Source organism: Marmota marmota, unplaced genomic scaffold (genome assembly GCF_001458135.2).
Source record: "Marmota marmota marmota unplaced genomic scaffold, marMar, whole genome shotgun sequence".
Classification (NCBI taxonomy): domain Eukaryota; kingdom Metazoa; phylum Chordata; class Mammalia; order Rodentia; family Sciuridae; genus Marmota; species Marmota marmota.
The window spans coordinates 207188-226057 of NW_026000242.1; the positions used below are offsets into that span (position 1 = coordinate 207188).

Below are 18870 nucleotides of genomic sequence, written 5' to 3' on the forward strand. Positions count from 1 at the left end.
ATAACTTGTGTCATACAATCAATTAATAATATTCCCCAGTCTCCCCAAACAACCATGTAAAACAGCTTGATCATCTATCTTTTCCCAATTTACTCCATTCCACTGAGTACTTAAAAGTTTTCTATCTACCTCCAGGTGACAAGATACAAATCACATACTACACAAAATCTGTACCATCTCCAAAAATGTTTTGGCCATTACACACCACAGAAAAAAAAGAGCTGAAGTTATCTGGGCATAGGATCATTAAGAATTTTCACTTTAAAAAATCATTTTTAATCCAGTACAAATTCTTGGTTATCAGGGGGAACAATCAGAATGGGGTTTGTGAACTGATGGATCAGATTCAAATGATTTTTTTTTAATGAAAACTCCTTCAAACCAAGAAAATCATAACATATTCTTATGCCCACTAGTTATATATTCTTCTTCATCAAAAAATCTGAGAATATTTGTAAACCAAAGTTTCCAATGTCTCCTCTTTTCTGAGTATATGAGGCATGAAAGAGGGGTCAACAAAAGAGAAAAGAAAAGTGATAAAGATGGCTCTTAGGGGACTTACAAGAAGGAAGTTTAGTCCTTTTACCATCTGCCCATCTAGGATCTAAAGTCCAAAATTTCTTTTGATATTACAATATAAACCAAGGTCAGGCATTTCCTCCCATAATCTGTAAAGCTCTTTCTTTTTAGGCAGATGAATCCAGATAAATGACAAAGTTGGCCTTGTGTTTCTCTTCTGGAAAGATGTTTTCTAAGACACTAATAGCTACATTCTTTCCACATAGGTGGAAACTTAAATGTCTTTGGAGCCTTGGGATTCCATGCCTGAATGAATACTATTCAAGCAGGTTGTGTAGCAAAGGGACTAATTAATTAAAAATGGTAAATAGGCCAAAATACAATATGATAATACTTCCCCTTGAGGTGTTATTGTGATATAAACAGGATGGAGCCATATCTACGCTTTTTATTTTCTTTTTTGGTACTGAAGTGAAACTCAGGACTTTATCACCAAGCTATATCCCCAGTCTTTTTCTGCAATTTTTTTTTTTTGTTGTTGTTTTGAGACAGGGTCTTGCTAAGTTTCCAAGGGTGGCTGAAACTTGTATAACTCCTGCCTCAACCTCCTGAGTCACTCAGATCACAGGCATGTGCCACTGTGCCTGGCTTATATCAACACTTGCTGGCTTAGAGAAAAGGTGAGGGATATGGTTCAATTTTAGGACCTATGTAGAAACCATTCCACCAATTGGAAAATATATTATTATTAGAAGAAATAACACCTATCTCTCTCAGGCTTTTAAAAACTCACATAATTTCAAACACTTCAATCTCAGTTTCTCAACTGTTCTTACTATGGACTGAACTGTGCTCACCTTGCCCACAATTTCATATGTCAAAACCATAACCTCCTCTGCATTTGAATATATTGGAGCTAGGGCCTCAAAACAGTCCTACTGTATTTATTAGACTGTATGAATCTATGACAACCTTAGCAGAGTAGAATAGTTCTACTTTTCAGACTATGTTTTCTATTATTTTTATTTGTATATGTAGTTTCTATTGCCAGATTTCTCAACAAACAGGGTTGTCATTTGGTAAATTGACTACCATAAACTGGGAATTTTTCTTCATATGAGTTTCATATATATATATATTAAGATATTATTCAAAATTATTAATTAAGGATCTATACAACCATGAGCAAGAAAAGTTGCCTAGTCTGGAGTTTCTCTTCTGTGGAGGTTCTCCTTGATTTTGCAGATGTTAGTAATCTAAGATTTGTTCATCTTCCATATAACAAGGTTCATCATTATCAAAGAACTATGTGTATTTGAGAAACCAGCCTCTACCTCAGAGCAAAGCCTGTCCAAGGAAAAGGGCGTGACCCTTGTCCTTTGAAAGACTCACAGAGCACTCCTAGGCACATACCCACCCTTCTGAGTTGTTTATCTACAAATAACAGGAGAGATCTGCTGCGCCAGGTGTCCCTGACTCAGTCAGGCTAGGTGAGGACCCATAGCAACCCCCTAGCAACCACCAATCAGCATGAGACACTGCCCATGTGAGACACGGGAGGGAGGATGAAATCTAAATTGTCATTAGACATATTAGAAGATGTTCAACTTTAGTTGTTATCAGGGATTGAATTTTAAAATGGAATGGAAAATTCTAACACTAACAATTTGAAAAATATTAAGAAAGGTGTCAATATAAAGTGCTTACAGGAATGTTTTAGGATTTTCATCATTCAGGGTACAAATGCATTTTTTTTAAAGAGAGAGAGAATTATTTTTTAATATTTATTTTTTTTTAGTTTTCAGTGGACACAACATCTTTATTTTATGCTGAGAGCCATAGCCAAGTAGGAATGACGCATGGCAATTTCTTTGTCAGCCTACCCAATGTTGCTTAGAGGGAGGACTCTCCATTGTGGAAATGGGCTTGCCTTGGACCCAGGTCATTTGCAGTGACATTGCATGAATGTTTGAGAAAGGTGACCCTGCTCAAGGACCAGGGTGGATCCGGGTTTAGGGTGGATCCTGCTGGGAATAGGGCAGTTCCAGGTTTAAGGTGGATCCTGCTGGGAATAGGGCATATCCTGCTGCCTCAGGCGCCCGCTCCTTGAGTTCCTGTTGAGTTCTCCCGGGGTTCTGAGAGTATTTGGTATGCGGAGCCTGGTGGAGTGTGTGGATTTTCCCAGAACGTGCGTGTAGAGTGCCGGTGACAGTTCGAGAATAAAGAGTTGCTGTTTGAATCTACAAGGTGTGTGGTGGCTCGGTTATTTGGTGCCCAGCCAGACTGCGCCAATTTTATTTGTATGTGGTGCTGAGGATCAAACCCAGAGCCCTGCGCATGCCAGGCAAGCGTGCTACCGCTTGAGCCACATCCCCAGACCACAAATGCATTTTTAATAATCACTTCATTCTCAAAAACTGTTTGTCTTTCCACTCCTAAAAGTATCTTTTGGAGGAACTCTTGAACTTGAGCCCAGAGATATGCAGAAGAATGTTCATAACAATAAGAAGAAATCACCCATATGTCTGACAGGAAGTATGAATAAACAAATACAAAAACATGTTGTAAAATTACAGGTATATGTTTTAATATTAATAAATCTTAAAAACAAATTTAAAGGGAACAAAAACAATCATGGCTCTGTTCATTTAAACAAATTTCAAAACTAGAAAAATATCTCAATATTATTTTTCATCGTGTTCAAGTTCTTCGTGTTCTTCGTGTGCAAGTTGTAAAATTGTCTGAGGATCATCAAGTTTTTATAAAACTAAATGATAATATCTCTTACAGGTGTTTATTTGAATTTCAAATGAGATACTGTGTGCTTTTCTGAAACATAAATCTCTGCAAATATGAAGAACTGATACTTATTTTTATAAGCACTATAAATAGGTTGATATAATGTCATGAAGAGACATTATTGGTAATTTAATAACAATTTTATTAAGATATAATTCACATACTGTAAATTCATCTTTTTAAAGCATAGAGTTGAATGATTTTTATTGAATTTGCAGAGTTTTGGAATAATATTGTAACACAATTTTAGAATGTTTTTATCACTTCAAAAGAATTTCTGCCAGTATGGTGGGGCACACCTGTAATCCCAGAGGCTCAGAGGCTGAGACAGGAGGATCGTGAGTTCAAAGCCAGCTTCAGCAATAGTGAGATACTAAACAACTCAGTGAGATCTTGTCTCTAAATAAAACGTAGGAAAAAAAGGACTGGGGATGTGGGTCAGTGTTTGAGTATCCTTGAATTTAATCTCCAGTACCAAAAATTAAATAAGAATCCCTCATTCCCATAGCCTTTGCAATGCACTTTTATGCACTATGTATGGATTTGTATTTTTATGATAGTTTATATAAACAGATAAAATGTGGCTTTTTGTGTCTGGTTTCTTTCTATTTGCTTAATGTTCTCAAGATTCATCCACTTTGTAGTATCTCTCAATTCTTTGTTCCTTTTTATGATTGAGTGATATTCCATGAATAGATATACTACATTTTGTTTATCACTTATTAGGTTATGAATGTATAGGTTATTCCATTTTTGGCTATTAATAATGTCATTATAAAAATTTGTGTACATGTCTTTGTATGTGTGTACATGTGTCTTCAGTTTTCTTGGGTATATACCCAGAGGTAAAATGCTAGATTTAAACTATTGACATTTCAAATTGAAATGTAGATTTTCTTAAATGTTATCTCAAGCACAAAGTTTGATATAAACCCTTGCTTTTAACCTTTCTACAATAATAAAAAAATGAACTAATAAAAAGCAAGTATAGAACCAATAAAACTCTAGTATTTACCATTAATTTGATCTACTTATATTTGCTTTTTAGAACCAACTAATTGATACTGAATTTAATAAAAAGAAATTTCCATTTGTTACTAGTGAGCTTGATTTTATAGTTCAGGGTACCATCACTGAAGCCATTCTTATCTTTGTTGTAATCTCACTTTTAAAAGCATGACTTTTGAAACTAATTGTATCATTTTACTAGCTGAATAATTAAATTTAAAAGGAAATACATTAAATTTTGAAGGGAAACCATGAACACATATGAGGTTTTGATGAGGGGATTCTCCGAGGGAAAATGGTATTAAGGAAATTGGTTCTCCTGCAGATGTGGAGATGGAATTGGGTGACCTTTTGCCATCACAAAATATACAGTGTACTGTGAGTCTCCAAGAGGTACAGCAGTGACATTAGTTTTACCATCATATACACCAGGGTGTGAATGGAGGATCTGATAGTGGGATTCTAGATGTAGGGCTATGTGCGGAAGATAATAAACCTCATTACATTTAATAGAACTTGAAATTTATTTGAGCAGTGTGTTATTTAATAGTATCTATCCCACTGACCTTTAAATTAAAATTTACACTTTGTCTCACAGGGCTCCATGTATTAGCTTTGGACTGTTGTTGACTCATAAGTCCTCTATAGAAAGGTCTCCGTAAAAAACAAATGCAGAGATAAAGGGAGCTAAAAGAGAGATAATCTAACAATTAATTTTAAGCCTGCTGCTTTTTTTCTTTAGTTTCTGACAATAGAACCAAAGTTTTTAGCATGGACTATACTAAGTGCGTATAAATCTATTCCTTAATACCCTATTGTAGATAATGTAAATGCTATAAAATACTATCCTATAAAAATAGTCTGAAATCAAAATAATGCACAGTCATGCATCACTTAACCATGTCGAGATGTCATAAGAAATGCATCACTAAACAGTTTTATTATTGTGCTAGGATCCTGGAGTGCATTTAGACGAATCTAGATTGTGTAAGTCAATAACCAAATGTGGCTGCTTAATGTAGTCAAAAATACACGTGAACATGGGATGAATCAGGCAACAACCTAACATGGCATTCAGCTTTACACTAAACATTTTTTTAATAAGCAAAAGAAGTATTATCTAAAATAAGGATAAAACACACAATGTAGTAAATGCATAAACCAGTAGCATAGTTGGTCCTTTTAGTTACCAAATATTATGTACAGCATGTTATTATATGTGCTGTAATTTTACAGGGCTGGTATTACACTAGGTTTCTTTCTGCCAGCACCAAAACAAACACTTGAATAACATGTTGTATTTGATGTTAAGATAGCTACAAAGTCACCAGGCTATAGGAATTTTTCAGCTCCACTAAAATCTTATGAGTGTCCTGTGATTGAAACATTATGTTGTGCATGACCATATATGGTATAATATTTAATCACAAAATGTTTAACCATATGTAATACAATAGTATTTTACATCACTGATTTTTTTACACTGAAGAAAAGAAAAAAATATCACTTTTTCTCATTTCCTTGCCATTTCTAGTCCTAACCTCTGAATTTTTCAATGTACAATTTTTTCCTACTTCTAAATTTTTCCAAATTTCAAATTCTATCAGCCAATAAAATCCAATTTATATGTTACTTCTTTCTTCAGACCTACGCAGATATTTCCAGATCAAACTAACTTTTTTATACCAGTATTTTAACTGCACCCTTCCTTTTTTTAAAGAAGAATGAACCCAGAGCCTTGCATATTCTAGGCAATCAGTCTGTCAGTCAGGGCTAGACTTCCAGGCTTAACTGTATTTTTCTGCTGATTGGTAATATACACATTTCTAATAGTCAGTTTCATAAAGATTTATGTCTGTTTTATCTTTTATTCTCCATGGCTCCTTGCTAAGTGGCCTAGTAAATCCTCAATGAATGTTTCTAAATTAGTTCTCAGTTAATTAAAATGGTCCAGGTTCCTTGATGGAATGCAGAGCTCTCAATTTGGTGCACTCATTCCTCCACACTCATTTCACAATGTAGGACTTTTTCCTCATTTATAAAAAAAATTGTCCTTACACTGATAATCTCTAAGTTTCCTTCTAGTTCAAAGTTTCTCTTTAATAATCAAGAATTAAAAATAAGACATAGTTATGGGGCCTACTCTAGAGGTTTCTCTTCAATTCTGCTCACCATTGACTTCCAAGTGGTTAGGTTTTGCTTTGTACATAATGAAACTGGAGAGGACCAAGGGCCATCTACATGGGGATGTCATTTACAAGGACATATTCAACTCAACAGCACTAGTAGTTAGAATCTCAGTTATGCTCCAGCTCTTGTGCTGACCACTGTAGGTGAAATGCAGATGGAATTAGAAGCAAAAAGATATACATGGAGACACAGAGTGCCTATTCTTGGAGAAATTTCAATTTGTGCAGAAGACAGGTATAAAGGCAATTACAAAATTTATTTGAAAACAGACAAGATTAATTGGAGATTTAAATACTAAATTAGATTTTAGTACCTAACTTTGTTGACATTTGTTCTGTTATTTTCTTTATGTTGTTTGACCTCTCTGTCCTGTTGTTTCATTGTATACAAAATAATTGCTTTACATGACATTTAAGGTTCCATCAATTTGTACCCACTTACATCTAAGGAGATATAAGCATTTATTGATCTTTTTTGACATGGATAATTATTGTGGATCCTGAAGGATTTTAATGATATTTTATTTAAAACAATAGATTCTATTCCATTTTTTATAAACTTTATTTGTTGCAAATTATTGTTACTCCTATTAATTATACTGTGTGTGCATAAAAGTGCATATGTGCATGCTTTTTTATGTATTTAAAATAAATATTCCCTAGTGCCATGAAAATAACTATGAATGTAAAATACATCTATCTTTGGGGTTTCTGAATGTGGGGAAGGGCTGATATGAGGTATGATATATCTTATCATGTACTGATGAGAAGAATCAGCAACTATCTGGTTAAATGAAACCATGAAGTCAGGTGAGGTGTTGCATGTCTGTGATCCCAGCAACTCAGGAGGCTGAGTCAGGAGGATCAAAAGTACCAGGGTAGCTTCTGCAACTTAGCAAGACCTTCAGAAATTTAGTGAGATCGTGTCTCAAAAATATAAAAAAAATCAACAGGATTTTGGGTATTGCTCAGTATTAAAGGAAAGTGGTTTCAATCCCTAGTAACAAAAAAATAAAAATAAGAAAAGACACACACACACACACACACACATGCACACACGCACACACACACACACACATGAAAATAAAATCATGAGAACTGTCACAAGCCCTTGTATTCCTTCATGAAATTCATTCTTCTTTTCACCACATGCTGGGTGAACCTAAATCTGACCACTGAAATATGACTGACAAATTCTACACTTGCTTCTTGGAGGTGAGAGAAGGGTGTACTCAAAATAAGTATTCATTTGGAGCCTACGCATGAATAACTCCATATTTCCATTGTTAAAATTCTAGTCAAAGATTTAATTACAGTGTGAGTGGCAAGTGTCACTTTTATCATTAACTTCCTTTAGAGGGGCAATGTTAAAAGAATGTGCTTAATGCAGTGGGTTAGGAAACACAGCCTCATCATGGGCACACTGAAGAAACTGAGGTGGATGACACTGTCCATGAGTATGTGTGTGGTGGGGAGGAAGCTGTGTATACACATGTGTGTGTCTCATTCATGACTGGCTTTTCCTGAGAACAAGAATTACCGAGAGAATCCAAGACATAAACCTTTTAACAAGCTCCCTTCCCCTGCCTAAATATATCCCAGTCCTATTAATCCACTTTTCCTCATGACATAGCTCACAGATGGGGACCAAAAGCTACGGGGAAAGAATAAAAGTCTTAATGAGCATGAGAAGCATCTCATAGGAATGATTCCTTTGAGGTTAATTAATTTTAAAAGTTCTCTTTTTGATGATTTCCTTTGAGAGATCGTACAGCTTGATGTGAGAGTAAGAGAATATTTTGAAAATATGTTTCTTATTGGTAGTTTTCCATTATTTAATTTAAGGAATAAGGACTATTTTCTGAGTTTCAACAAATGATGTTAATGGGAATGACCAGGGAAAGCACATGCTGGTAGCAATGGTTCACATCATGGATTGTACATGAGAGTCATGAGGGCAGAAGCATGTGTAAGAGTGAGACAAACTCAGAGCTGAATGCTTTGATATACTTTGAGCAAGTTGCCCAAGTTGTCAGTCTCATTTTCCTAAATGAGAGATAATAGAGATAATCAGTACTTACCTCATGGAAAAACCATGAGAATTAAATGAGACAAGAATGTAAAAGACCAGGCAGAGTACTCACATTAAACGTTCTCCAAATCCTGGCTAATCTATTAAATGCCTTATAAATCTTGGCTAATCACAACCATTTCCTGGTAATAGCTTTATTTTGTTCTTTTCCACCTATAGTTATATTTTTAATAAGTTTCTCAGCTTGCTCATGTAATCCAAATACTATTCAATCTAATATAACTTTTCATCTCATGTTTTTGCTTCGGTTAAATTACTTTGAGAAAATCCTAATTCATAGTGGTTACAAACAGGTGCACTGACATTTATAATGTTTCCTGAGAGTTTGGAGCAATTTGGGCAAAGGGTCTTCTTCTCTACTTTATTCCCCTTACCAAGTCTTTGTTATATCAGCATATAAATTGTTAGTTGCTGCTAACAGATTAAAATAAACAATACAGATTGAAATGACATACACTGTGTAATTCCAATATTACTTTCAATGTCTACTATTTTTGTAATCGTAAACAGTAGGGCAATATAATAAAGGATTCAGCATTTAAGTAACCTTAAATAAAGAAAAACTGTGTGAATTAAAATGGGAAACAGCCCATTTTTTTTTTGCTTTAATTCAACATATTGTTAAGTATAAATTAATTTTGTAAAGTATTTTATAAAAAACTAAGTTAAAATACTTTATTATACACAAAATACTTTATTATACACAATAATAGATGTAATAGTTAACATTAAGAATCAGCTTGATTGAACCACAGTTTCCAGACACTTGGCCAGATATTTTTCTGAGTGCATCTGTGAAAATGTTTTCAATGAGACTAGCATTTCAATCAATAGACTAAATAAAAGGCATTGCCTCCTTAATGTGGGTGGTCCTTATTCAATTAATTTGAAGTCTTCAATAGAATGAGGATGGTAAGAAAATAGAAATTTGGAGGCCCTATTGATTGAGCACTTGGTTCTTCTCCTGCCCTTCTCCCGAAATTTACACCACTGTCTCTCCTGGTTCTCAAGTCTTCAGAGTTACATTGAGTTATACCACAGGCTCTCCTGGGTATCCAGTTGCCTACTGCAGACTTGGGATTTCTCAGCCTTTATAGTTGGAGCCAATTCCTTAAAACACACACACACACACAAATACACACATACACAAACACAATCCTTGATTTTTGATTTGACTTATGGTTGTTTTAGTTTATAATTGTGCAAAAACAATACATAGTCGTAAAAACTGTACTTTCAATCTTGAGTTTTGATCTTTTCCTGGACTATCAATATGTGATACAATAGTCTCTCACGATGCTGTGTGGTGACAGTATCTTCAGCTCCCAATCAGCCATGGGATCACAGGGGTGAACTGCCAACATTCTACAGTGTGCTGTGTTTCTAAGCTGATGTTCAGGAGTCTAGGTATGTTAAATGCACATTAAGTTGACAATATTTCAATTTATAATAGGTTTATTAGGATATGACCCTATTATAAGTTCAGGGTTATGACCCTTCTTCCTATAGGCTGTGGTTTTCTGGAATACCAGACTAGTATGACTCATACATACAGCTATCATTTGTTAATTTCTTACTATACACTAAGCCTCAGCTGAGATCCTGTTGTGGATAACATCACTTAATTTTCACATCAATCCTGTGAGTAAGGTGCTTTCATCCTGATAATAAATTTGATTAGACTGTACTCAGAACTTATCGAATGGTACACCAATGGGAAGTGGCTGATTGGGAATTTAAACGCATGTCTGTCTGACTTTAAAGCCCAGCACATACTGTTTATAAACACTGTTCTTTGTCACCAATATGTCTGAAGAGTTGTTTCCAAAGAAAATTTTTGTCACTTGAACACTGCTTTTGTCTTCCTTTTTAAAATTTTTTCTTTACTTAAAGAATATTTTTGAAAAATAGAAAAGAGGGAAGATAATGAATTTATCAAATCCTTTTTACCTTCAAAATGTAATTTTAGGAAAATTAAAGAACTAGGTCAGTCTTTACAGTTCAACAAAGTACATTCATATATTTCTATTTTATCAAAATGTAACAATTTAAGTCAGCTGGGTGACTTGTTAACAGTTGTAATATTCGTACATGTTCAGATCAAAATTAATCATGACCATCTGATTCTGTCACCACTGTCAACATAGACCATCACTGTCCTTCTCAAATCAGAGCCCTGGTCCGTTACCGCCAGACACTTAATAACATGTGGCAAATGCATAAACTGAGGTCTTGACCATCAATGTAATGTTACCCAAAAGTCATGCTTCCGTTTATTCCACCAATAATAAAGGAAAAGAGAGTTGTGAACTGTGACAACTCATCTGTCCTTTTTCTTCACCTTCCTACACCTAGTTAATTCTTACTCTTTTTTTTTTTGGGGGGGGGGGTTGTACCAGAAATTGAACTCAGGGACAATTGATAACTGAGCCATATCCCCAGCCCTATTTTTTTATTTCATTTAGAGACAGGGTCTCACTGAATTGCTTAGTGCCTTGCTTTTGTTGAGGCTGGCTTTGAACTTATGATTCTCCTACCTCAGCCCCTCAAGCTGCTGGGATTACAGGTGTGCGCCACCATACTGCATGCTGAGGGATCCCATGTCCTCTGCCTGAGGGCAGTCTCTGGCCAAGGAAGATTTTTTTTTAGTCTGTGTATATGGAGCGGGCAAGAAGGGCTTGATCATTAATGTTCCAAAGAACATCCACTAACAAATTTGGGGCAATGGTTGATACAAAAATACCCCAGCTTCCTTTGGAATAATGGAGGAGGTTTCCTACTGTCTTTCAGAGGATTCCTAATGGGAATGAGCTCTAGTTCTCCATAGCTGTGAGCTATAAACACATACTTAATTGGCTGTCCTTTCTTATATCACTTACTCCCTTACTGTGCTTCTTGGGAGCATATTTCAAAATAAATTGCTTATATCCAACCTGTGTACTAGTGTATGTTGTTGAGCAAATCCAAACTAAATAGTTTTTCCTGTTTTCTCTTTTCCCTTATGGAAAGAAATCTTGAAGAGAGTTTGGTGATGGTATCTTTGTGTCATTTGTATACATGAGAGACATAAGAACTCAATAAAATATTATGGCTATGCAAAAGGAAGAGTTTCATGTTTATTTAATTAGTAATAAATATAAATGTTAATATATTCACGTAACGTGATACTACACAATGGCAAAGTAGATGTATTTATTTAATGGGCTGCTACACTCTGTAAATAGTGAATTAATTAATTTCAGGCATACAAATACATAAATATTAAAAGTTAATATTTCAACTTAAAAAAAGCAAATTTCAATAGAATTTTATTAATATAAGGTTCAAAACCTTGCAATATTGTGTTCAGGGACACAAACATATGAGACAAAACTCAAAGAAAACACCACATTCAGGAGAATGATGTTATCCAGGAGGAGGAAAGAGTATGGGATCAGGCCAGAACCTCTGGGGATTTCCACTAGCATCATTCTTTTCTTTAAAGTAGGTAGAGGAATATGTGCACTGATTGTATCATAGTTTTTTACACTTAGCCTATTTTCCATTAATATGATTTTCTAATTCTTTAATATTGGATAAAACATTTTTAAAAAATATCAATAGGACAATAACAGATAACTTTGTGATATTGTCATTATAGGATATCACTGAGATAAGAATTAAAATAATTGTCTGTATGCTGAAACATAAAACAAAGGAATGATAGAGAATAGGCTAGATCCTCACCAATCTAGCTTTCCAATAATGACAGGTACTGTTGCTCTTCAACCGCAGTCAACCAGTATACCACATAGCAATGCTTTTTTTTTTTTATCTTGAATGATTATTTTGCTAAAGGAAAAATTAGCATTTTTTTCACCAAGAACATTATGCAGATCAATTGACTGAAAACATTAATTTCTGATTTTTTAACTCATTAATTTCAGTCATTTTCATTGGGAACCAATCATCAGGGAGAGCAGGCAATGAACAGCTGCAGACCCCTGTGGATACTCCCTTGGAAGCCTCTCTCCACAGCCTCTCTCTGCCTTGTCAGTACCATGATCTGGACATCACTTTTCGTGTCTATGTCATAGCTTTCCATGGAGGCTCATAACACACATTTGTTCTCTAGGGGCTACAGAAAAGAAAAATTACACAAGTCAAAGTCAGAACAAGCTTTGCTTTTTTAAAGAATTTAGCAAGGAACAAAAAGTAAACATGAGTGGAGAGTGCTGTAGTATGTTGCAGAAATTGTTTGGGTAAATGGAGAATCCTTTAAAGAATCTAGAATATGGGGAGGGTGCTGGGTGTTGATTGGCCCCTGGGCCATGCTTAAAGCCAGTACCTCAGGAAATGCTTTCCTGCACCCCACCCTGCTCAAAACTATTCTCTGAATCTCTGCTCCAATACTCCTGTTCTTCTCCAGTCTCCCTGCCCTTAAACTTTGATCCTCTGTCTTTATCTGCCCCATAGATAAAATAGTCTGCAGGGTGCGCTACCTAATTTGAGGTTTCCTCCACTGATACTTTTTCTCAAATTCTTCTTATGGTGCCTCTTAAATGATAGAACCCATAAAAGTTTTATCCTACCATAAAAGTCAACCTAGTTCTCCATATACCAGGCTAGGCCTGATATTCTGGGCTTCTATTGAGATGGAGAGAATTTAGGCTGTACCTGGAACCACAAGACCTATAAGCATGTCTCAGAACTGCTATGACAAGCAGACAGGTTAGTTTGCTTTAGGCAATATGGATGGAGTTCTTTTCTCCAGGCCTCTCCTCCAAATCCAAGAACAACATATTGAGCTGGGGAAGAACCCTGAAATCAGAAGCTATACTGAATTTGAGCTTACTGCAAAGACATTCCTTCATAATGGCACGTTTAAGAGATATCAGCCTAAGTAATTCTCTCTCACCCTCCTCCCCAGATCCCTAAAAGAAAGATTGAGAAGTAGGCTGTTTCTTCCTGGATAATACTCCTCAGCTCTCCTTCCTCTGGATAAAGTAAGGTATCACACACATCTTGATCTTCAATACTTCTGTGAGGTCCTTCTCTATCCCAGAAAATGTACTCCTTTCTTCCTGCTTCGTATTCTACCCTGGTCTTAGTATGAACCCTGAGATGTTCTACTGAGTTGTACATCTGCTTCATGGATGTCAGAATAGACCCTGAGAATAATAAGTGTTTGCAATACAGGAAAAATAATTTGAGATATATTTCCAGCTTCCCCTTTAGACTCTTGCTTACTGAAAAACAAGAGAAAAACAGTACTGATAGAAGGTTTTTAGGCATCCAAGAGTAGTTACAGCCAGAAGTTTGCTTACCTTCTGGTTCTGTCAGCTCACCTTGGTGGCAGCAAAGACCCTTCACTGCTCATTGGGTGTGGCAGGTACTTCTGCTATGCTCTGATTCTGAGAAGGACAGACAAAAGAAATACACTTGCCTCTTCCTCTTCCTCCTCCTCTTCCATCATCTTCTTTCCAGTGTCCTGGTGTCTTTTCCTCTGTATATCATTATTTTTTAAAATAATTTCAATTTTATTTACAGATGTAACTACATATTAATTGTACAAACAGTTGGTTTTATTGTGACATATTCATATAGGCATACAGCATAATTTGCAAATTTAGACTCCAACAAATTTCACAACAAAAATAGTCCCCAAACATAAGACTTAACAAATTTGGACATGAAAATGATAGCTGTCCTGATTGAAATGGCACATTTTTTATTTGCAGGATATTTGAACCAGAAAACAAAATCAAGAAACACAGGAAATTAAACCAAAGTCAAACCTTTTCAGTAAACAAAAAAGCTTTCTACTCACATGCTGCATTTGCACACTCAAGGCCTGTTTTCAGGTCCAATCCCTAAAGTCAGGATTTGTAAGTGATACAGAATATTGGTGCCTCTGCTTCACCTCAGAGACCTGTCTCAAGTCCTAGCCAGAAGTCTTTCTCTTCATACAATTTCTTCAAGGCTCTTAAGTAACAGGATGTTATTTGAAACCATAGAGATGCTTCTCTCTCACTTCAACAACAACCTTTAGACTAATACAATGATAGCTTTTCCAATATAGATTTTTGAGAAGACAATCACTTTAGCCAAGATAAAACAGCATCAGAATGAGAAGAAAACAAGGTATAGAAATGAAAAAGCATGAAGACAATTAATATTGAGAAGCACAAGTTCCATTTTTTTTTTCAGCCTACTGGGAAAACTTCTCTTCCTCTTTATGAGCCCTCTGATGTCCACAAGAAAACATGGATCCCAGTGTCTGAAGACCAACCTGGAGTCTTCATTCTGCTACTTGTTCCTTACACATCCTGAGACAAGTCAATTTAACTCTCAGCATCTCAGTCCCCCATGCTATAAAATAGAGATAATAATAATACCTTATGCAAACCAAATAAAAGTATTTCATCAGCTCTGATGTGTGGCTGAAGTGTTAGCTACTGATCTCTCTTTACAATTATTCAGGAAGGAAGCCAAACAGGTGGAGGGCCTTCCTCAGGGATGATTTCACCTCCTTGTTTCTCAGACTATAGATCAAAGGGTTTAGCATGGGAGTGACCAAGTTATTCAGGACTTGTACAGTTGCATCCAGCCAGGGGCTTGGGGTTGGCCTTAGATAGATGAGGACCACTGGCATGTAGAAAAGCAGGATGGCCGTGAGGTGGGCACTGCAGGTGGAGAAGGCACGGCGGCGGCCCTCTGCAGAGCGGATCTGCAAGATGGAGCAGACAATGCAGCTGTAGGAGGTGAGGATGAGGAGGAAGCAGCTGAGGGGCATGAGACCAACACTGATGAACCCCACCATCTCCAGGGCTGAGGTGTCCGCACAAGCCAGCTTCAGCATCACTGGGATGTCACAGAAGTAGTAGTCCACCTCATTGGGACCACAGTAGGGAAGCTGGAAGGTGAGAGTAGTCAGAAAGGTGGCCTGAATGCAGCCAAAAAATGAGGTCCCTGCAGCCAAGATGGCGCACACTCTGTGGCTCATGATTATGGTGTAGCGTAGAGGGAAACATATGGCAACAAAGCGGTCATAGGCCATCACTGTGTACAGAAAACACTCAGTGCAGCCCAGAAAATGGTAGAAGAAGAGCTGGGACACGCAGCCCACATAGGAGATGGCTCTGCTGTTCCCTGAAAGGTAGAACAGCATCTTGGGAGAACTCACAGAAGGGAAAAATATGTCAAAAATAGATAGCTTGCACAGGAAGAAGTACATGGGGGTATGAAGCCGAGTAGAGGAAATAATTGCGAGCAAGATTAGCAGGTTCCCCATGAGGGTGAAAATGTAAAAGGACAAAAACAGGACAAAGAGCATGGTCTCCAGGCCCTCTGTGTTTGGGATGCCCAGCAGGACAAACTCAGTCACCACTGAGCGATTCCTCATAGTTGTAAGAAAGTCTGACCCTGAGTAGGGGTATGAAGCACCAAAATTTGAGCAACAGAGTCACATTATGAAGCTTTGACTATGTTTTTAAACAGAAGCAATCTGCCGTCATACGAAAGGCAAGAAAAAAATCTATGCAACAATTTCAGGTAATAAGAGATGGATATTTCAGAGTCAGTCCATCCAATTTTGGAAGGGATATTTTGTAAAGGCTGATAATTGCCCACCATGACAAGAGCAGAAATTTAGAGTTATACTCAAAACATCTTCAAGTGAGAAAACTTTTTTCCATGGATTTATTCTCTTTGAGCACATTTATATTTTGAAGGCTTGTGATATCTTTAAGGAACAAACTCCAACTATTTATTACACTCTGCAAATAACAGAAAATGATTGTATTAAGATGCAGGTCACTCTATATGAATCCTGGCTTAGCCTTTTATTAGCTGAAATAATAAAAATAACTGGCACAGTGTCTTCCATAGGCCTGGTTTCATCATCTGCTACATGGAAGCCAAAATTTTTACAACAATGTCTGCACAAAACATCCTGGTATCACAGTAAAGTTTATGAAATGTCAATGAAAATATCTGGCAAATCTCTATATCCTAAGTAAAAATTTCCCTTTGTTTTATGCATCTTAAAGATAATTATTTAAGTATTTTCTACTAATGCTGGTATTATGTAATTATTTTCCAATAAATGTTTTACTAAATAACACTGTTGAGTAGACTTAGATAACATTCTCTTCAGAATACATTCCTCTGGATTTTAGAGTGCTAAGTTCCACAGTTTTATCACATGACACTGCTCTTGTTCTGCCAGTACTTTAATTATTTTTTCTACATGGACTATGGCTACTTAGAAATATTAACCAAAACAAACAGTAGCAGCAAGAAAGCATCAAGTTCATGTTACTGTGACAAAGTGGAAAGTACAGTGTCTCATGTTGAACTAAAAGAAACAGAAGCACTAATTAGGAAGGTTATACAAGTGAAGAGTAGGATCTACTGACTGGAAGATACAGGTTCTCCTTCTCATTATTCACTTAACAATGATAATAATAATTGCACATATTATACACATACACACATACCACTTAATTAGTACTTACTATGTTCCAAGGACTGGATCCATGCTGTGAAACTGTGACTTATCTTTTAAATGTACCTATAAGAAGAATTTACTATTACTATTACTATTTGCAGATAAGAGATAGAAGCTCAGAAATATTAAGTAAGTTGCCCAAGAATGCAAAGCTAGTATATGGCAGAGCTGTTTTATTTCATTGTCTGCACCCTTAATCATTAGTCAAATCTGCCATCTCTTTGTCTCTGCTTTCTGAGACAGTCTGCTCCACTTATGGGCAATTATACCCTTCCAGATGTGTCCTCACAATTGCTTTACATGAAGGTGAGAAAAATCTTTGCATCTAAATTATTCCTGGTAGTTTGCAGTCTGCATTTTAGACCACACTTGGTTAAATTTTCTTTAGCTTTTAGAGATCATAAAATTGGGTTTTCCCATGCCTTTGATGCTACAGCATAGTACCAGCTGTAGTATAGTAGTATAGTGTCTAATACAGGAGCTTTCTCATTATAGAGCCACATTCAAGATAGAAATTCCAATCATATGCTGTGAAAAGTGCCTCTGAAAAACATTTCTGAAAATAAAGACCATGCCAGAATAAGTCAGCTATATCACTCTAGAATTGGGCAAAAATATAAACACTAAGATAAAAACACCAACATTTTAGAGGGTGGGAGTTAGATTCTACCACTTGTTACTAATTCTAGCCACACCTGAATAGTCTCTCTGAACAACTCAAATTCCTGTGAGCTCTTCACTCCCTCCCCTTGGTTATCTAAGGCTCACAGAAGTCCCTATTCCTTGCCTATAATCAGACACCATGATAATCCCTGATTATATGATGCTATTTGATTTTTAAGTCCATTTCAGGAAAAAAAGAAGCCCGAAGGACCAGAAAGGTCCCCATGTGTGATCTCGTTAATAAGTAGGAGGCAGAGATTGATGGTGAGACCCTGACAGAAGTTTAACCTTGCATTTACCGTTGCTGAGCAGAGCACAGTGTGCTCCAGCCATAGGAGCCGCCATTCCTTACTTAAAAAAAAAATAGAATCTCATGGGGTTTGTGCAATTGAGACCAGCATACACTCTTTCTCCCTGGGTTGCTTTCTTAGAAGTGCTTTTTACATCCTTTTAAGCCCTGATTGGAACTCAGTGATAGCTCTGAGGAAGCAATTAGTTTGTCAACCTCATTCATCATCTAATCATGAGATAATGGTAATGATATCATCATAAAGAGGTGCTCTGAGATTGATGGCATGGGAAGATAGGCTGCCTACTAAATATTAGATCACCTGCTATGCTATGCCCACATTTGGTAACCCTTCACACCTTCAAGCCTTTGCTTGTGATACTATTTGTCTCATCACTTTTAAAAATATCTGTGTATCAATGTAACTATGTATTTGTTTCTAGTAAATATCACTGTTTAAGACAGGACTATAATTAGATAGTAACTCTTATGCATCTACTAACAGTATGTATCCTCAGGTACGTATTTCAAAAGAGAAATATGGGGGAGCCATTCATAACAGAATGACCAAAATAAATATATAAACCGTCTCAAAAACAAATTATCAAAACAGTTATTATTTAGTTAATAATTAATTCTAAGCACTTACAACATAATAAAAGCTGTGATAAAAATTTTCATTTATTATTACATTTAATCTCTAAAAGAAATTTCATAAAGTAGGTGGTATTGTTTGACATAATTTTTTACAAAACAAAGAGTAAGTAACTTAAATATTAAATAATTAGGAGGAAACTAAGCTGAGACTCTAATTTCAAAG

At 36.1% G+C, this 18870-nt stretch overlaps 1 protein-coding gene across 1 annotated transcript; it reads right to left on the reverse strand.

Annotated features, from left to right (window-relative positions):
• Positions 1 to 11784: 11784 nt before the first annotated feature.
• LOC107145745 (olfactory receptor 149) lies at positions 11785 to 17095 on the reverse strand. Its single transcript, XM_048795980.1, has one exon. It carries the CDS (start codon positions 15989 to 15991, stop codon positions 15062 to 15064), a length of 930 nt encoding a protein of 309 aa, XP_048651937.1. The 5' UTR covers positions 15992 to 17095; the 3' UTR covers positions 11785 to 15061.
• Positions 17096 to 18870: the final 1775 nt, after the last annotated feature.

What these genes read in the sequence shown, in the direction of transcription:
- LOC107145745 (XM_048795980.1), bottom strand. Translation starts at nt 15,991, where the DNA reads ATGAGGAATCGCTCAGTGGTGACTGAGTTTGTCCTGCTGGGCATCCCA.